Source organism: Balaenoptera ricei, chromosome 4 (genome assembly GCF_028023285.1).
Source record: "Balaenoptera ricei isolate mBalRic1 chromosome 4, mBalRic1.hap2, whole genome shotgun sequence".
In the NCBI taxonomy this organism is placed as follows: domain Eukaryota; kingdom Metazoa; phylum Chordata; class Mammalia; order Artiodactyla; family Balaenopteridae; genus Balaenoptera; species Balaenoptera ricei.
Window position 1 is genome coordinate 57,095,418 of NC_082642.1, and position 21,367 is coordinate 57,116,784.

The 21,367-nt window shown below is 42.2% G+C and overlaps 1 protein-coding gene across 1 annotated transcript in view; it reads left to right on the plus strand.

Annotated features, from left to right (window-relative positions):
* Positions 1 to 1,523: 1,523 nt before the first annotated feature.
* Positions 1,524 to 21,367, plus strand: part of PPM1L (protein phosphatase, Mg2+/Mn2+ dependent 1L) — a 305,410-nt gene continuing 285,566 nt past the window's right edge. Inside the window, exon 1 of the mRNA XM_059920472.1 lies at positions 1,524 to 2,691. Coding sequence (XP_059776455.1) covers positions 2,293 to 2,691 — 399 coding nt within the window. The 5' untranslated portion in view covers positions 1,524 to 2,292. The remainder of the gene's footprint in view (positions 2,692 to 21,367) is intronic.

Consider the following 21,367-nt stretch of genomic DNA (forward strand, 5'->3'; position numbering starts at 1 on the left):
CAGGTGGAAAATACCAAAAAGTGCAAAGTAGAACAGGAGACCATATCTTAGTTGTCAAAAATAACACGCTGTTAACAATTCTTCACATTTCCTTCCTTTTCTATGCTTATGTATATAATTGAGATCATATTGTACATGCCATTTAAATGTCAAAGTTTCCTTTTTTTTCTGGTTAAGATGGCAATCTATGACTTGTAAAAACTTTGGAAAAGTTGTAGAAAACAGATAAAAGCTCAAATCAGAAAATGAAAATCACATACAGTTTATTACTGTAGTTAACCATCGTTAACATCTTGGTGTATTTCCTTCCAGTGTTTTACTCCTTTTAATTTCATTTTTTTTTTTTTTTTTTAAAACTTAGTCGGGATCACTCCAAAGCACAATGTTTGGGGAGACAGCCTCTGGCTGGGCTGGGAATCAGGCAGCCTCTATTCTCGAGTCTAGCTAATTGGAAGCTGCAGATCAGCACTCTTCTTCCTGGACAGGGGTAGCGAGAGTGAATATTTTCCTTTAAAGTTCACTTGTTTCCGTATTCTAAGCTGATTTTTACATTCTTCTCTTTTCCCCCCAGCATCTTCAGGGCCACCGGCACCTGCCCCATGCTTCAACAAGTTATCCTTGATGGCTTCTGGAAGCCCATTCACTTCTGCTTAACGAAAGACTCCTGCCCCCATTTCACCTTCTCCTGCGGTGACTGAGGAGGTGGTAGGAGGCCGTTAGTTCGGAGCTTCAAAGGGACCTGCAAACCTGAACAGCGGAGTCGGAGCCCTCGCCCCGCCGCAGGGTCAGGAGCGCCCGGGGGCTCCACTAGGAGGCTCCGTGTCTCTCTATGGAAGGGATGCGACCCGGGAAAGACTTCGTGGCTATGTCCCCGCTCCAGGGGCGTGTAGCTCGCAGAGAGGCCAGCCCAGCCTCATCGCTCCCGAGGTTATCATCAGAGCGCACTTCCACGTGGCTCTGAGTCCTCACATCCCACTGCTCTCGGGAGGTCTTTTCGCGTCGCGAGGTTTTTAGGCCCGACGCTCGCTCTCAGCCTCTCGGGAGATTCCGGCAGGCCTCTGTCCCAGAAAACCAAGGGTCCGAGCTCTCTGCCTCGCTTTGCGAGCCAGGAGAAGTGCGTCCCTTCTCGCTTGCCTTATGCCGGGCGAGGCGGGGACCGCACTACCGTGCCGCCAGCCGGAGGGGGGGACGCTCACGTGCGGCCCTCTGTTTTCCAGCCGGTAGCAGTGGATCCCGCGAAACCACCGTTCAGCCTACCAGGGTCAGTATTATATTGTCCTGAGAGTTCGCACAAGCGGCAGACAAGACCATCCACTCGAGCTCGGCTGCAGACGCGCCCCTTCCCTCCCCCCTCGGTTCGTCCAGACCGCCCGCAGTTGCAAGCGCGCCAGCCGCCGCCGATTTGCCTCGGCCTTTGACAGCTCGGCCCGAGCACCTCCAGGCCTCGAGTCCCGGCTCAAGGGGCGGGGCGAGGCGGGGCGAGCGAGCGCTGGGCGGGGCGAGCGCGAGCGGCGGCGCGAGGAGGGAGCGCCCGAGCCTAGCAGAGCCGAGCGGAGCGGAGCAGGGAGGTGCTGTGGACAGGCAGGCAGAGCCCGGCCGGCCGCCTGCGGCTCCGCGCCGATCGTGCTGTGTCCCCGGGCTCCGCGTACCCCCGCCTCTGCCCAGGCTCCCGCAAAACTTTTATTCTCTGGGGCCCTCTGGGTGTCTGAAGGACTCGGAGGGCTCGGCCCGCTCTGCGCTCCCCTGCGGCGGCGACCAAGGGGACGTGCATCCCTCACCCGCGGGGCTCTAGCGCCTCGTGCCTCTTCACCTGCCGATCGCTCCCCGGAGCAGCGAGGGGGCACCCGCGGAGGAGCCGCGCGGGCGCCAGCGCCCCGGAACTCTCCCGCCCACCGCGGCAGACCCGCCCGGCGCAACTTTAACTTGATTTCTCTCGTCCAGCCCCGGCACCCGCGACTGCTGCTGCCACCACCGGCGTCTCGGCAGCCGCCGCCTCACAAAGGGGCGTAGGGAGGGGAGGCGGCGCGGGCGGCGGGCTCAGACGTCGGTGTGCTGGGCGCGGGCCTCCGGGCCGCCGAGGCCGGGAGACAAAAGGGAAACTGCCTCTGTTCACCGTGCGGGCTCGGAGCTGCCTGCTCGTCCGTCTCCCGCCCGGCTCTGTGAGCCTCTTCCCCCTAACCCTCGGCTGCTGCTCCGCCTCCCTCCCCGCGGGCTGTCCCCGCAGTGCTCCGGGACCCGGCGAGCTTTCGGGGCGCGCGTCGCTGCTGGCGGTTGGGGCTCTAGCGATAATAAATGATAGAGGATACAATGACTTTGCTGTCTCTACTGGGTCGCATCATGCGCTACTTCTTGCTGAGACCTGAGACGCTCTTCCTGCTGTGCATCAGCTTGGCGCTGTGGAGTTACTTCTTCCACACGGACGAGGTGAAGACCATCGTCAAGTCCAGCCGGGACGCCGTCAAGATGGTGAAGGGCAAGGTGGCCGAGATCATGCAGAACGACCGACTGGGAGGACTCGACGTGCTGGAGGCCGAGTTTTCCAAGACCTGGGAGTTCAAGAGCCACAATGTTGCCGTGTATTCCATCCAGGGCCGGAGAGACCACATGGAGGACCGCTTTGAAGTTCTTACGGACCTAGCCAATAAGACGCATCCGTCCATCTTCGGGATCTTCGACGGGCACGGGGGCGAGGTAGGAGTTCTCTGGGGCTTTGTTTGAGTGTGTGTGTGTGTTTGTGTATGTGTAAACAACAGGACGTGGTGTGCGTGTCGGGTAGCACCTGAGCGCGAGGGGCGTGGTGATGACCTGGTGTCGGACTGGACAAAGCCACTAGTTCCAAACGTGGCCAAGTTGCCAGAAACACCGCGGGATCCAGACCTCTTGTACTGAGGGTCCAGTGTGGGGGAGGAAGGGTCATCCATAACCTATTTCGTGCCTCATAATTTATGAAGTTTCCCAAGGCCAGAGCCCAGCAAATGACTGTGTTAGTTTTGCTGGGAGAGTTAATGGTTTCTACAGTGAACTTTGGCCCAGGGCCTCAGCGCCCCTGTTCTGGGGTTTGAGGCCGAGCTAGGCGCAAAGAAGGAAGAAATCTTTGATTCTCGTTAGGAAAAAGATAAAATCTGCAGAGCCAAATCAGTGAGGACTTAGTGAGGATGAAGGAAACTCTGACTCCTTTCCAGCTCTTTCACCCTGAGGAGGAACCCGAGGGGCAGCGCTGCGCTTCTTCCCAATTCCATTAACTTTGCAAGTGCAATCCGGCCACTTGACAGCAGCGCTTCGCTGGCCGCCTGCTTTTAGCTGGATCGAGGCGCGGGACCGAGATGCCTCTGGCCTTTGCAGAGGTGGCAATCCCCGCAGAGGTAGCGGTGCCCAGATCTCGCCCCTGCGCCCTGGCCGGCGTGGGACACAGACGTCTCCCTGCTTCTAAATTCCTTTATTTGGGGTTCATGTGGGAGCAAGAGATAAGGTTAGAGGCCGGTTCAAGTCCCTCTCCCGCATTTCTGCGGCACCCTGATTGCTTGTCGGGGCTCAGATTTCCTGGAGGTCGGGGCGAGAGTTGGCTTTGGTCCTTGGGCATCGGCCCAGGCGAAGTGAGTGGCAAATGTGGCTCCAGAGCGGTGCTCCAAAGAGTAGCAGGCCAGCCACCCCATCTCTCTAAACTTGGCAGTTTGGAAAAGAGTTTCATTGCTGCATACTTTTTTTTTTTTTTTAAAGCATACTTTCTTACTCCCCACACCCCCTCTTCACCACCCCTTCTTCATCATTTCCTCCTTCCCCCGCTCCCTCCTCCCATCCAACTTTCCCCCCTAAATTCTCTTGGCGCTTCTGATCTCTGGGTGGGCTGTAGGGGATATCATTCTCTTTCAAGCTTGTTCTTTGGCCTTTGTTTTGGGTGACCATTGAGAACGCTCTGAACTGGGTATCTTAACTGCATTCTCTCTTTGATACAAGGTCACTTCACCCACCACTCTGCTAATCTTTCCCACGTACTGTATGTACCTACCTGGTAGAACCAACTTTGCCAGGAATGACAAACTTGATTGGAAAATTTATTTGGTAGAGCTGAAATCAGTTTTTGCTATCTTCCATCCACCCTAGCCCTTTCTATATTCTGTGTTTCAAAAGGAAGGTTTCTCACTGATTGTAAATTTGTAGCCTCTTGTGTAGTATGGGGTTCTTTCCTTTCCCCTTCGGTAGGTGAAAGATGTGAGGTTAATTGAGGGAAGGGACACTGTGTATTTGGGTAAAAAACATATCTGAAAGATAAGGTTGCCAATATAATGGCTGATTTGTTTCCTGGTCTGAGAATGTCTATATTTTCATTTTATGTGCCTCGACAGTTGTAAACCATTTAATAAAGCTTATATTTATTATATACTTAACATTAAAATTGTCGGCAGATGATGATCTGATTCTTGTGTTAGAAAGTACAGTTTTATTCATAACTTAAATGTCTGGATGTACTATTAATGTTGTGAAACTCTGGGTTGTGCTCGTCTGGGTGTGCTGTATTGGGCTGTTTTGAGCCTGCACATGTAAGTGAATGGGTATTTTTAAATTTTCTTCTAAGTTGATATTCTAAAAAGTGAATATTAAAGACTCCAACAGATTTCAGGTTGAAAAATTTCCAGTATTATCTTCTGGCAAATGTACCATTCAGAAAAGGGACATGCAAAATGCTTTTATTTAACTAGAAACATTTTACATGTATAGGGCTTTTCATTAAAGTTTTAAATAATAAAGGAGATCATCATTGTTAGCTAAACTATGAAATGAGTTTCATTGTGCCTTATATTAAAAAGCTTGCTGTTTGCAAAATAATTAATATTATCAGTACCCTGAAAAACAGAACAATTGTTCTGTCTATAACATCCTACAGTGCATAGCCAGTTCATTAATTTTAGCTTTGTTTTAGGGCAAAATAAGGAGTTATAAAAAAGAGCTATTTAATTGCTATTGCGAATGTGATGATAAATAATCTTAGGTATTTCTCTCGTCCTTTTTCTTTCATTCAAAGAAAATCCGACCATCTAATTCTTGTCTTCTGTGTTGTGTAGCTTCTTTAATATTCACCAGAGGAGGGTGCCACTGTTTGATTTTGGTGTAGATGATAGTTATCACCTTTCAGAAAAGAGGAAGCTTTTTCTGAACTCTCTACATACACATATATGTTGTCCGTAGTGTGGTATGGAAGATGATGAGGAATTTAATTTTATTTCTAATAATTCAAACTAATAAGATAGGCTATTAAAAATCAGGACCCATGTACAATGGTAGTGCTTTTAGATACAGAAGGAACCTAAGCCACCTTTTATATCTATTTCATTCTGTTTTTTAGATGAGATGTTTATTGATGGCAGGAGAAGTTGTGACCTTCCTTAGACTGCATGGCTTATTCAAGGCCTTCAGTTTGATAAGCTTTATATTAAACCAGTGGACAAATTAGTTTGCATATTTACCTAGGTAAATAGATAGCACACTAGGGATACAGAGGTGAATGAGACATGATTCCCATTCTCAGAAAGTTTCAGTGTGGTGAGAGAGATAGACCTGTATACCAGAAATTATAGTCATTGTGTGTTTAGGGTGTTATTGGAATACTGAAGAGGGTCATTTAAATCAAATTGGAAGGTGCGAGGCCCTGGGAAAGACACCTTGAAGGCATCATTTACTGCAAGGTTAAAAGTGTAGGCTTTGAATCTGTGCTCTGCCTTAAACTAGCTGTGACCTTGGGCAAGTTGCTTAAGCAGCTTTATCTGGGAGTTTTTAATCTGAAAAATATGCATAATAATGCATGTGAGGTTCACCGTCATCAGTTGTGTTAATACCCTATCTAGAAAAATATTTGATGGAGAGAAAGATGTGGAAGAAGAAAGCTTAGAGACCAAGAAGTCTGCAGTGTTGGGGCAGCAGTATCCAAGGGAAGGGAAGAGACTCTACGCATGAAAGCCACAACTTTGATCACTAGAAAGGTGTATGTTGGATACAGATAATTCATTAGGTATCCACCGAATTCTCTATCACTGTTTGTTCTAACTTCCGGTGAACTGATTATTAATTTAGGATTCCAGGTATCCTAGCATTGGGGAAGTAGCATCCTGGCTTCAGGTGCAAATTTTCTGATTAGTGAAAAGGAATATTCTTTATGATTAATTAATGAATTGGTATTCTGACTTGTACTTCAGCCTCTTCTGAGTTGTTAACCTGAGTTAGTTCTCTTGAGTCTGTTCAACTGTGTATTTTTAACAAAGCTATGTCTCCAGACTTGTTATGCTGAGGACCAGACTCTGGATGGCTGTGACTTCCAGATGGATGATATCTTAATGAGCCATGTTTTTTTTTAGAGGTGCTATGGGCTAGCTTCCTTACTTGATTCCCTTGGGCCCTTGGTAACATTCTAACCACCATACTATGGGTGGTTGGTTGAAGGTGTGTGTGTGTGTGTGTGTGTGTGTGTATGTGTGTGTGTGTGTCTAAAGCTATGACAGTGACTCTTTTGCTGTATAATGAAAATTAAAATAACAAAAAGGAAAAAAATAGCTTAGATTGTATCAACTAATGTGGAAAGGTTATTTTTAAAATTACAAAATACTGTTTATCTAAGAAAATTGTTTTTGGTACTTATCTATAATTTTTATCCACAGGCAAAATGTGTTTTTTGTTTTAAACTTTTTATATTAGCTAGAAGAAATATCACTGACCATTTGAGGCACCTTTGTCAATGTTCATGGCTGAAAGTTATATAGAAGAATGATTGTTATGTGTTCCATATGCTTATGGACATTACTGTATTAAAGGTCATATATCATTGTATCATAAAATTGACACACAACTTGGCCAACGGTTTAAGCTTAGAGTTCCACACTTCACATCAGAGAGAAGCTATACTTCCGGTGCTTGTCAGGGGCTATAGTCTTGAGGCTTAGCACTTCTCAGAAGCTCAGAAGAAAAACTGCTTATGGAGGGTTGCCTGAAGGATATATACAGTCTAGTTCTTTAGATGAGTGGTTCTTAACTTTTCTTGAGTCATGCTTCTCTTTGAGGCTGTTATGAAACTGCCGACATATCCCCCAGAAAAATGGACATTAGCATCAAGTTTTGTTTATAATTTCAAAGAGAATTAGATGCCTGAAGCCTCTGGATTTTAGGTTAGTCTAGATAGAATAAAATCTGTCTCTGATAAATCTAGACCTGCAGGGAGCTGTGTACCCGGACCCCACCTTGCCCTGATTGCCTTCCTCTTCCTTCCTCTCTGTCATTTTGCATTTATTGACTTGTGTGCTGGCATTTGTTTGTGAGGATTGTTATGAGGGACGGTCTCCCAAAGCTCTCTGACACATCAACTTTAGGGATGTCCCTGAGGACTTTATTTGTTACAGTATATAATATCCTCTTTATGAGGACCAAGGAAGAGAGAGTTCTCTTAAGAGCTTTTTGTTTTTATCTTAAGGATGCTGAATCATGTAACTGATTGGATCATCCTGTGTTTGTTGGCTGCCAGAAGTGTTAGAGCCAAACCTCTGACCTACCTCCAGCAAGTGTGCAGAATTTTATTAATTTGGTACATGAACCTCACTCCCAGGACAGCTTATATTTCCTACATTTAGTTTTCCTTTGTCCCATTTTTCTCTTTCTCCTCTTAGATATGTCATTTTATCTTGTGGTATATGTATTTATGTAAGTTTCATTGGCTCCTCTCTGAAATAAGATATGCTAGTTCCAAATAAATAAATTATGAGTGGCATAATGAATGATCTGCCTTCCAGACGTTACAACTGACGTTAGTAAATGTTGGGCTCCCACATTACTGATGTACAAGAAGCCTGTAGATTTAGTGTGGACAAATGCCTTATGGTTTAAGAGAAAATTCAGGTTATTTTGGTTTAAAATGGCACATTAACATTTCTGCCCCAAAAGGAGGAGGCACTTTCCCTTTTTTAAAAAAATAAATTTATTTATTTTATTTTTATTTATTTTTGGCTGCGTTGGGTCTTTGTTGCTGTGCGCGGGCTTTCTCTAGTTGAGATGAGCGGGGGCTACTCTTCACTGCAGTGCGCGGGCTTCTCATTGCGGCGGCTTCTCTTGTTTCGGAGTACGGGCTCTAGGCGCGGGCTTCAGTAGTTGTGGTGCACAGGCTTAGTTGCTCCGTGGCATGTGGGATCTTCCCGGACCAGGGGTCGAACTCGTGTCCCCTGCAGTGGCAGATGGATTCTTAACTACTGCGCCACCAGGGAAACCCGGTGGTTTCCCTTTAATAACCCATCCCTGTCCTGTGCTTAGCAGCTGTTTGTAGGTGAATGTAGGAACCTGACTGCTGACCATGGTGCATCTTCTGAACAGATTGTTTAGAAATTCAGTTTAATTAAACCAACATTTTCTGTATAGTCTGTGGCATAACAGAGTTATGCTCTCTGTGATGCCCAAAGATGAATCAGTATATTCTCTGTTCTCAGGGAGCATTCCGTCTACTTGAAGAGATGAGTTTTTAAAAAATAGCAGAACTACAAGATGCAGTTGGACCACCTACAAGAGAGTGGTGGCCTGACTGAGGGAGCTTGGGGAGTCTTGGATAATTTTGAAGAGGAACTGACATTTGACTATATCCTAGCATTTCAGTAGACAGAGATTGGGTGGAGGGAGGATGAAAAGATGACATCACAGGTGGAAGAAAAAGTGTGAAAATGGATCAGAGGAAGTAAAATGCAGTCACAGCTGGAAGAAAGGCAGGTAGCTCTATTTGTTTAGAGCAGGCTTTCTCCATATGCTGTAATCTAGAAGCCCACTCATTTTTCTTCCATATTTAAGTACCTTCTGTTTTATGATATACTTCATATTGTTTTTTATTGATTTATTTTTATAAATTTATTTATTTATTCACTTTTGGCTGCATTGGGTCTTCGTTGCTGCACGCAGGCTTTCTCTAGTTGCGGCGAGCGGGGGCTACTCTTCGTTGCAGTGTGTGGGCTTCTCATTGTGGTGGCTTCTCGTTGCGGAGCACGGGCTCTAGGTGCGTGGGCTTCAGTAGTTGTGGCACGTGGGCTCAGCAGCTGTGGCTTGCAGGCTCTAGAGCGCAGGCTCAGCAGTTGTGGCGCACCGGTTTAGTTGCTCCGTGACATGTGGGATCTTCCCGGACCAGGGCTCGAACCTGTGTCTCCTGCATTGGCAGGCAGACTATCAACCACTGTGCCACCAGGGAAGTCCCATATTGTTTTTTAGATATCTATTTTTTTAAAGTTAAGTATATTTGTTTAAAAAAGAAACTTCATATCAGCACTGTGAGTAGAAAGTCCATAAAATGAAATTCTTGGCCTCCAACTTGCTAATAATCTATCTCCATCTTGATGGAGTAGAGCGATTCTAAAAAAGTTCTTCTCCTAGTCTCTGGTTGCCTCTAGAGTCCTTCTGTCCCCCTCCCCTGGCTCTTCATGAGCAGAAAGGTGGCTTTTAAAATTTAATTGTTGACCAATTAAATTGAAGTGAGGCAGGTTGCTCGTTCCCTTCGCAGGTGGAAGGTACCTCTGGCGATGCCACTCTTTGAGTAACCCTGGTTTGGAACAGCTTTCCACTGTGTGGACTCATGTGACAGATAAGATTTCATGTGCTACACACCTCCATGGGGAACCCAGAATGATAGGCAGTTCACAGTGTTCTAGCAGAAATTCCACCCCCATTTCTAACGCAGGTACATGAGAAGACATTATAGGCGTAAACCTGAATCCTTTCTAGCTTAGTTTAAAAAGTAAATAATTCATAAGTTTTGGTACTTGAGCCATTATTGGTTACAAACTGTGACTACTTACAATGACAGGATACACAGTGACATGTGTGCTGGGACCCACAGTTGAGGAGGCTTAGCCTGGAGTTTACGGTATACCCAGGTGAGGAGTTGGAGATGCTGCTGGGACGTTTGTCAGCACTGACACTGAAAGCCACACTGAGGAGCCTGGGCCATGTGCTGTAGATATTGGAGAACCACTGGATATTTTTGAGCAAGGGAATGGCTTTTAAATCCATGCTTTAGTAATTCTGTTCCTCTAATCTATATAGAGGATTGATGTGAATGAACAAGATAGAAAGGGTGTGTGTGTGGGGGGTGTCAATTGGGGAAGCCTGGGCCAGAGCAGTGAAGAGGAAACCCAGGGGTGTGGGCCATTGCTGAAAAGGGGGAAGGGATGAATTAGAGACCCTCTGAAGTAGTAAGACTGCTGTGGGGGTCCCCAGTGTGACAGCATCAACATGATAGAGGGCGGTTGATAGAAGAGCAAATTTGGGCAGTAGTGAGAATAGTGTGAGTTTGGCTGTAAACTTGTTTCCCTTTTCCCCTGTATATTTAGATGTTCTTTTGGATTCATAAAATGTTTGTTGACTGTCTAGCTCCCCAATTTGTAAAACATTATTTCTGTCATACCTTATCTAAATGGATACATTTTAAAACAATGAAAATATACATTGTATGTAATATCTGATTTATTCAAATGGAAAGGCATTTATTACTATTTTACTTTGTTACCAGGAATAATTTAGGCTTTGTTACGAAGTATGGTTTTCCCAAGACTAAAAAACAGCACTATATCTTCATATCTCTTAAATGATTTCATTTCCTTGACACTGCTTTTAAAATAAAAAATATGTATATCATTCAGTCTCAGATGAAAATGTTCCCTGGGCTGTGTTCAGTTTAAATGTAAGCACATAATTCGTCAGGGACTCAGATTTTTAAAAAGTGATATTTCAATTTTGAATGTTAATACTTGAAGCATTTGTTTTATTCTTAATTTCTACTTTAATCTTGAACTACTTCAGTAATATAGTTTTGTGGTTTAACTTTTATTACGATTTTAATAATCCTATTTAATAAATATGAAAGTAAATCTGCAGCAAATTAAACATATTTAAAAATAAATTAATTTTAAAATTATAAGAGTAATATGACTACATGATAGATAATATAGAAAAGAAGAAAAATCACTCCAAATTTCATTATCCTGTCACATCCACTATTACGATTTTGGTGTATTACTTGCTCGTCTTTTTTTATATGCATTTAAAATATAATTTTACATTGTTATACATATAGCTTTAAATCTTGGCTTTTTTTCACTTTGTATAATCCTGTAAACCCTTAGTTATTTTGCTCCATAATTCTTTATTATATTTCTAATGTATTTTTTAGTGATGGAGTGATATTTTACTGAATGGATATTTGATAAATTACTCAATTGCTTCCTTATTGGTATACACTTAGGTTCCTCTAACTTTTCACCGTTATAAATAACATTGTAATATGTGTTTTTGTGCTTTTACTGTAGTTTGGATTATTTCTCCAGGGTGGATTTCCAGAAGTGGGATTTCTGGATCAGAAGAGAAGTAAAGAAACCACTATTATTGGTAGTAATGATATTAATAATGGTTGACAATTATTGAATATGTATAATATGCCAGGTAGTGTTTAAAGTACTTTACTTATGTTATCTAATTTTAATTATCATAACAATTTTTGAGGTAGGTACTGTGTTATCCACATTTTACATATGTAGAAATTAAAGCACTGAGAGGTTAAGTAATTTGCCCAAGGACTGTCCACAGTTCATAGATGGTGAAACTAGGATTTGAAACTGGGATTCAAAGTTAGAGCTATTTACCTCCAAAGCCTGTGCTATCAGTTTCTGGTTGGAGTTCTACAAATCTCATAATTTGGGCAATAAAGTGCAGATAGCATTGTTAGGTGGACCCTGCCTGGTCTTCTTGTGTTAGTCAGTAAGACTTGGTGTTTCTTCTTTGACAGTTGTGTCCCCGTGTCCCTGTGACATGTTGCTCTTGAAAACTCTACACTGGAACCTTGGTAGGTAGATCTTATAATTACCTGAGAAAGTCCTGAAGTTAAAAAAATTAGAGGTCAGAAGTCAGAGCAGGTGGTGACTCACACTTAAACAGCCGTTCTCAGCCACTCCCCTTCTTTGCTGGCAGAATCTCTAACCCACTACAGAGAATCCCTGACGTTTTTGCCTCTTGACTCATGAAAGGCTTGCATAGACGTTATGGTGGCATTAACGTAGCCATTCTCAATAAACAATAACGATTTATATTTTATTTTAAAGTACCAAGGGCTTGACTTTAGAATAAGTATGTAGGGGTGTGTGTATATTTGCGTCATTTCTCTTTATACTGAAGCACTGTTTTTTTTTTTTTTCCCCTTTTTTTTTTTGAGGGCCAAAATAATTTCCTAATACATAAATGACTGTAAATTTAAAAGAGCAAAATATTATTGTTTCATTTGTTTATTTATTTATTTATTGTTTTTGGCTGTGTCGGGTCTTAGTTGTGGCACACAGGATCTTTCGTTGTGGTGCGTGGGCTTCTCCCTAGTTGTGGCATGTGGGTTTTCTCTCTCTAGTTGAGGCACGCAGGCTCAGTAGTTGTGGTCCACGGCTTAGTTGCCCCGCGGCATGTGGGATCTTAATTCCCCGACCAGGGATCGAACCCGAGTCCCCTACACTGGAAGGTGGATTCTTTACCATTGGACCACCAGGGAAGTCCCTTTTCATTTGTTTATAATACTGAGTTGGTATGTTTAGCTTGAGTAGATGCTACGTCTTGTGTTTCCATTGCAGAAGACTACCTAATACTTTGTTCTCTTAGTCAAGCCCAGTCTTTAGTGATGGCTAGTTATAATCTGTTTTTAATATAAATCTGCAAGTTAGGCATCTCTGGGCCTGTAATCACTTGGAAAGGGTGCCTTTTTATAATTTCTACAAAAGTGTAAGTAAGTCACCATAGCAATAGGCTGTATTTCTTTTCTTTTTTTTTTTTAAATTTTATTTATTTTTGGCTGCGTTGGGTCTTCCTTGCTGCGCGCGGGCTTTCTCTAGTTGTGGTGAGCGGGGGCTACTCTTCATTGTGGTGCGTGGGTTTTTCATTGCGGTGGCTTCTTTTGTTGCAGAGCAAGGGCTCTAGGCGCGCAGGCTTCAGTAGTTGTGGATCGCAGTCTCCAGAGCGCAGGCTCAGTAGCTGTGGCACATGGGCTTAGTCGCTCCGCGGCATGTAGGATCTTCCTGGACCAGGTCTTGAACCCATGTCCCCTGCATTGGCAGGTGGATTCTTAACCACTGCGCCACCAGGGAAGCCCAGGCTGTATTTCTGAGACTCACATTCTTTACTATACCATCCATCATTGTTGCCCTCCTTGTTCTGCTCCTGTGTGAGCAGCTGACAGATAATCTGTGTGTATTAGTTGCTAAGCCGAAGACCAGTTATCCACTGCACATTATGCAGCAAACCTTATGACTTCTCTAGAGAAGTGAATACTTATTTGCATTTGCTTTTCAACATTGTTGGTCATTATAAATGTGAATGGGGGTTTAATGCCCTGTAGTAATAAATCTTAAATATTTGAAATGGTATTTTTAACAGGACAGTGTATATTCAGCACTACTCTTGGGCAGTAAAGTTTTAAACCTAAAAACATTACAAAATTTTTATTCTCTTAGTTATAGAATTGCCATAGGTCAGAAACTGTTTTATTCTGATAAGTATATACCATTTCCTTTTTAATCTAGTAAGTGCTTTCATTTCTCTTTTTAATTAAATAAATTAACTCTTAGTTAAATTAGTCACTGGACATTTTCTGGCCAATAAGCCTCTTAACTGACACTGTCAGGATTTTATAGAAATTGAGGCATAGATTTCGATCATACTGTTCACCTTTTTGATCCTTAGTATAATGAGATGAATTTGCTATAAGAACTGAGTTACACAGGTATGTGATAAATATAACTGTCCCAGAATTTGGGATTAAGAAGTTTTTACTTTGCTTTTATTTTAACACTTAGATGTTTTTCTAAATTTCTGTTTAGAAAGAAGATAAATTTTCTCTTTAGATAGGCCTGGCAGGGATCTTCAATTGTCATATAATCCAAATATAGTGCCTAAGGCTTCACAGCTACATGAATAATCTATTTTTAAAGACTTTCATCAAGGAGATTCCACATTGGTCCTGGAGAATTTTTTTCTCTATAATCCTCTCAGGAAAATCGTCTTTATATGTGAACTACATCCCTTTGGTTTAAGCCTATTTCTTTTAGTCTGGCCTCAACAGAGATAATTTAGGATTAAGTTGTTACCATTTGTAAATCAGTAAGATTATGGTAATCAAAAATCTCCTCCCCCCATATTAAATAGATACATCAAATTTATGGGAGAAGTACTCATCTCAGAAAAAGGAGATACAAGATAATTTCAACCGAAGACAGAATGATGTTTCCAGATAATCAATAATGCCTCCTTTTTGTAAAGAGCTAGTTTGGCAATAAAGGAAATGTCCTCTTCCAGTTTTACAGATTGACTGGTTTTGTCTTTTATGTCCATTGTCAGAGACTTAAACGCTTCAGCTGGAGTAAATTTGAGCTGCACATCTAGGTGGTGCATTATTTGAAAGTTTTTGGTTGCAAGTGACAGAATACTCAAGTGGAAGCAGCTTAAACTCTAGGGACATTTATTTATTTATTTATTTTTTTAAAAAATTATTTATTTATTATTTATGGCTGTGTTGGGTCTTCATTTCTGTGCGAGGGCTTTCTCTAGTTGCGGCAAGTGGGGGCCACTCTTCATCGCGGTGCGCGGGCCTCTCATTCTCGCAGCCTCTCTTGTAGCGGAGCACAGACTCCAGACGCGCAGGCTCAGTAATTGTGGCTCACGGGCCTAGTTGCTCCGTGGCATGTGGGATCTTCCCAGACCAGGGCTCGAACCCGTGTTCCCTGCATTGGCAGGCAGATTCTCAACCACTGCGCCACCAGGGAAGCCCTCTAGGGACATTTATTATCTCACATAACAAATGGCCTGGAAGTACGTGTTTCCAAGGTCGGTTAATTCAGCAGCTCAGTGACTTCAAGTCTTTATATAACTACATCCAGAGACATGAAAAAGAAACTGTACCTGTCCTGCGTTCTTAAAGCCTGAGGAAAACCTTCCTAGAAACTACCCCTCACATCTCCTAGGCCAGAATTGTGTCCGTGTCTAAACCAATGGCTTGGTCATGGGAATACCATCACCATGATGATGAACTCTGACCCAACATAATTCACCCCATGTCTGGGGAGGAGCCCAGCTGCCTCTGGAGGTCATGACAGCCTAGAAAGGTGAACGAAACTAGAGTTTTGTTATCTAGAAGAAAGGGACGTGGGAATGGTTGTTGGTCGGACCCCACAGGTGGGAAGGGGGTTCAGAGAAGGTAGCCTGGAACATTTCTTGTCTACACATTTGCAACCTCGTTGAAGAATGTTGCTGTAAAGTATATAACACTGACATGGTGGGGGGGAAATTTAGAAGACTTTAGAAAAGGGTAAACCATCTTATTTTAGAATTGGCTTAGGGATGACTTTGCCTGGAAGCTGAGATATAAATTTGGTATTTTAGGGTTCCAGGAAGTCTTGAAAAACTATGAGGAGGTAGTTTTCTAAATAATTCAAGTTTTCTCTCTGTTCTCTGTAAAGACACAACAAGGAGGGACCTGGGTGTTTGGAGAGTAACAGGTGTTTTTTTTTTTCTCTAATATATGACTGTGTGTTCAGTATAGTTAATGTTATTGATAAATGTGGAAGTATCACAGCAGGTTTTTTGTTGGCTATCCATTTCTATTTTACCATCTTTCTGTTTCAGAAAACGAATTTGGTCAAATTCAGTAGGATTTTTGTCCCTTAATTATTAAATGTCATTAAGTTTTATTATTTTGTTTAAAAATATTTGAATCTACTCCAGACCAAGGAGAGGAGATTCCTGAGAGGTTCAAAATTTTGTACGCATTTTGGAGCAGGGCATTCTGGCATTGGTCTAGGCTACAGGGAGAAAGGAGGGCATTAAAGTGTTCAGATTTTTCTGTAGGACAAATGAATGCACTTGGAATAAATTCTGTGTGTGCCTCTAGAGTACTCATCCTACTGCTCCTGCTATAAATTGATTACAAGGACATCTTTTTGTTGTTTTCCTGACTGATTATTGCTAGTCAGTAGAAGCACTTACTGACTAAACTTCCCATTTAATTTTAGTAGCTTTTCTGGTGATTCATTCACTACATTTTTTTCCCCCATAAAGATATGCAGTCATATTATCTACAAATAATGTACTTGTGTCTCCTACTTTCTAAATAGTTATACTTTTTGTTTTTGTTTCCTGCCTCAATGGACTAGTTAGAACAGAACAATGTTCTGTAATACTCATGATAGTGGGTGTTATCATGTTTTTGTACTTGAGATGATTTAAAAAGTTTGAGGTGAGGGGAATGTGAAATGGCTTCAGTTTATGGACAATAGGGCTAAAGTTTCTTTACTGATATAAAGAAAGATGAAAACCAATGGTAAAGTAAGAGCCAAAGAAGAAAGGATATTCCAGGGATAGTAATATAGAGAATGAACAATCATAAGAAAGGACTAGAACTGAGTGTAGATATGATGCTGAAAACCAGAGTGCATTGATTACATGAAGCAAAGAACACTGTCTTTTCTTCTTTGGGGAAAAATTGTCATCACTAGGTCCGTCTCATGAAAATGTCCTAGGAAGCATTAGTAGTCTAAACAATAGGCATAGTATGTGACGTACAGGGTACTGATTCTGCAGGTTATGGAAGACCTAGCAAGATTAGATGCACGTAGGAATCCCTCCTTCTGGTTCCAGAGGAGTGGAAGGTCTGGAGCCATCTTCCCCTGGCACCTCTGCCGGTTTTGGTGAAGGTTAGCCTTATTTTTCCCCTGGGACTTCAAGAAGATTCTTGCCCTAATTTCTACTACATGTCTTGTAAGAAAACGGCAGCTGATTGTGGAAGAGTCTCATACTGAGGGGGTTAGGTCCTAAGTTGGTGTAAAAAAACAAGGTCATGTATAACCAAAATCTCCCTGGAATCTCCCTCAAATTGACTGTAAAGAACAGTGTATGTGATGTTGTACCTCTTATTCTGTAGGGCAATATGTAGTTATAAATGTGTAATATCCCAAGTAACATATAGTATAGAATAAAATGCAGTATGTGCAGGTAAAATATAGTTTTAAGGTGTTTTAAATGATATAAAAGAGTATCGTGAATTTGTGTAAATTTGTAAATAGTACCATTTCACTGTACCTTCTGTAAGATAATAGAATAAGAAATTGAAGAATATTTTGAGATTTTTCAGGTGACAACAGGAACTTCTTTTAGAGAGAGCATGTTATATATTTCTGTGTGATCACTTTGAGAAAATTTAGTTTCTTAAAGTTTTAAAAGTACAAAGCAGAATAAACATGTGGCTTTTTGGAGTTAGGAGTAAGATTAATTTATCCTGATTATTTTGAAAGTTAATTTTAGAGAGATAATTATAATGCCATATTGAATACTTTATTTTTAATCTAAGTGCCAGCCATATCTTTGACGCTAGATGGGAATACAGAGATGGGCACTCAGCCTGGTGATTTGTATTCATAAATACATAGAAGTAGTTTATACTTGCTATTTCTTTCTTGCCTATGGCTTGAGACCCTGGGGGATTTTATTCTCCAGCGATTTCAGAAGAGAGACCAATCAGGAATTCTGACCTTTCCCACTTTCCTGGTGTCTCTCCTGAGTGTCTGATATGGTACCTCAGGCCTAAACTCTTTTGATAAATGTCTGGTCCTGGGTTTGTCTAAGAGTGAGACTTTTTGAGCAGCAAGGAATTCTTGGAAAGGAAGCTTGTATTTTAAGTATCTATGAGATCCAAGTGGCTGCTGATGAAGAAATCACACGAGTAAAGAACTGGGATCCTGACAGTGGCCAGAGAAGCTCTTTACATTTTCCTGTTAGAGCCATAGACCCTGCTCTGGTCCACAGAGCCACATAGCGATGGAAATTTTTTATCCCCAAAGGATTATGTAACGCAAGCAGTTTTAGACATGAAAGAGTACAGGCAGGCATGTATTTTGGAAATATCGCATAAGAGGGAATTATTTGATGGAAGGGACAGCTACTTCTTTTTTTTTCTCTCTCTCAAAAATAGGATAACAGTGGGAGTGCCCAAGTGATGTTTCCACTTTACCAGAGAGAAGCCCTCATCTCCAGCCTTCATGGTGACTGTCTGTTAATGGAGATTAGGATATCCACTTTCTTCATTTAAAAAAATTTAACATTGGTACGATATTATCTGATACACAGTCCTTATTCCAATTTTGCTGATTGTCCCAACTGTTCTTTTTAAAAACAGCTTTAGATATGATTGACATACAGTAAACTGCACATATTTAATATATACAATTTGATGAGTTTCATATATACCCGTGAAACCATCACCACCGTCAAGATAATGAACATATCCATCACCCTCAAAAGTTTCTTCATGCCCCTTTGTAATACCTTTCTTTCAATGTCCTCCAATCCCTCCATCACTGGGCAACCATTAATATGCTTTCTGTCACTATAGAGGTAGTTTGCATTTTGTAAATGGAATTTATATAAATGGGAATATACAGTATGTACTTCCTTTCTTCCTGGCTTCCCTCCCGGCCCCCCACCCCAGCATAATCATTGAAATTCATCTATGTTGTTGCATCTGTCAATAGTTAATTCATTTTTATTGCTTAGCATTCTGTTGTATGGATATAACAACATTTGGACATCCATTCACATGATGTTGGACAGTTGAATTGGTGCCAGTTTTTGCCTGTGAACATTCATGTACAAGTCTTTGTATTGACTTTTGCTTTCATTGCCCTTGGGTAAATACCTAGGAGTAGAATGGCTGGATCGTATGGTAGGTGTATATTAGCTTTCTTTCTTTTTTTTTTAAAAAATATTTATTTATTTATTTATTTGGCTGTGCTGGGTCTTAGTTGCGGCACGTGGGATCTTCATTGCGGCAGGCAGGATCTTTTTTTTTTTTTTTTTTTTTTTAGTTGCGGCATGCAGGATCTAGTTCCCTGACCAGGGATTGAACCCGGGTCCCCTGCATTGGGAGCGTGGAGTCTTTGCCACTGGACTACCAGGGAAGTCCCGGTAGGTGTATATTTGCTTTTAAAAAAACTGCTAAACTTCTCGTCCAAAGTGGTTGTACTATCTTACATTTTCATCCTCCGTGTATGAGAGTTCTAGTTGCTCCGCATCCTTGCCAGTCTTTTAAATTTTAGTACTTCTAATAGTCATGAAGTGGTTGCTTAATGTGGTTTTAGTTAGCGTTTTCCTAATGACTAATGATGTGGAGTATCTTTTTAATGTACTTTTGGGAAGATGGTCTTCTTTTGAAAGCACAGAAGAGGATGGTTGTAAAATCTGACTTTTATCCTTGTCTCTATGTTGTGAGTGAAAAAAGAGAATAAGAAATGAAAGGGGTAGGAGTGATTAGACATGACTCTCTCTTACTGAGAGAGGCTAGGAGTATAGCCAAAAATAAGAGGCATTGAGAGGTTGCACAGGGTAACCAAGAAATCAGATGAAACAAGGAGAGTTCATGAGAAGACCAGGGCCTGAGACCACTAAGGACAGTTTGTATTATCAGATTCTTTCATGTTCTTAAAACCACATGTTCCTGTATTCCAAAGGAAAAATCTGAAATAGACTTCTCTTAAAAAAGTGCCTTTGAAAACAGAGACTGTAGACACTGCTTCTGCTTTCTTTCTACTTATTTATTTCCTATTATCATCTGACTCTTTTTCAAACCTGGTTTTTTTGCAGGTCTCCAGAGGCCTCATAACTGCCACGTGTGATGGCTTGTTTCCAGCCCTCATCTTCATAGATTTTTCTGTAGGATCTGGCTTTCTTGACCACCTTTGTCTTCTTAAGACTCATCTCCCCAGCCTTGGTGACACACGTATGTTTTTCTTTTCCTCCTCTGACTTCTGTTAGGTTTTCACTTCCTTATGAACCTGGGTTTTGAGGACGGCTATACTCAGTGTGCTGGTGCCATTTAGTTTCTTTGCACCAGAATCTTTGCAGCTTCCATGGATTCAGCCATCCTTTCTGAGCAGAGGGCTCTCCTTCCCATCTAGAGTCCACATCTTTGCATGCTGACTTATTGTTTCCTTTCTTGGTGTCACCTCCATAACAACCTGTCTGAAACCGAATTTGCCTCCTGTGTTCATAGATTAATTTCATCTCCAGACTTGTCTCTTTCTGTCATGGTGCTTTTTCTCAGTCTCCCACTCTTGAAACTACCATGTCACCTTTGCTTCTTCCCTCTTCATTCAAGTCTGTGAGACTGCGTCATACCTGTCATCTCTGTCTCCATCTTTATAGTCACGCTGCCACCATCCTAATTCAGGCTTTTCATCACGTCCTGCTAGGATTGTGACAGTGGCTTCATAACTGGTCACTTAGTCTCTGGTCACTCTCCCTTCCAATCCACTCACTGATGTCTCTGATAGATCATTCTTCTAAACTCACTGGGTGTACACTGTTTCTTTTAAAAAGTCTGTGATTTCTACCAACCATGATTTATTTCTCTGAAATTTGTTTGCAGAGTTCTCCTAATGGCATCCCTGACTACTTTACGTTACTCAACCTTATCTTCTGTTGCTCTCCTACACAAAGCTCTGCACTGCAGCAAAATTGGTCTCTTTATTATTTCCCGAATACCTGATGGGTACACATGCCCACTGCTGCTACTTGTTAAAAGCTCTATTCCATTCTCTGAGAGATTTCTCATTCCTCTTCCCCCATAGCTATGTCTTGTCCTTATGCCAAGGCTTCCCTCAATTTCCTGCTCTTCTACGAATTCTTGCTTGGTAAGTCAGCTTTAAGTAATCATTCCCTCCTTTGAACTTATGATCTGTGACAGACAATTGAACATTTTGTGTTATGACTCATTTTTAAGGTACTTTTTCTCTCCAGCCAGAGTTCAACTTCCTTGAGTTTCATGCCTCTGTGAAGTCTCTCCGGTGTGCCTGCACTGTTCCAGACGCTTGCATTCTGATAATAACAATGCCTTACAGTAATTCTAGAAATAATGATGCCTTGAAAATGGAAAGGAAACACCAAGTTGTATGACTGCGTTTGTTTTCATGCTATCAGTTGGAAACTACAGGGCCCTGCTCATTCTGACTGTTGAGTGGCTGCAACCTGCCAGGTGCTTTCGCTGATGCTCTCTCACTGATTCCTCATGGTCCTTTGAGACAGGTGTGGTTATCTTCATTTTACGGTTGGGGAAACTGAAGCTCAGACTACTGTGTGCCCAGGGTTACACAACTGCCAAGTGGCAGAGCTGGGATGAAAATATTTCCCTTGTCTGCCCTGATTCCAAAGCCCTCCTCTTCTCTGTGCCACACCGTCTTTATAGGCAAGGACAAGGTTTGGCAAAGCATTCACATGGGGGTTATTTCTGAGGTACTGTTAGCACTCAGTTTGTAACACTTTAGATTATTTGTAATAAATGTTTCAA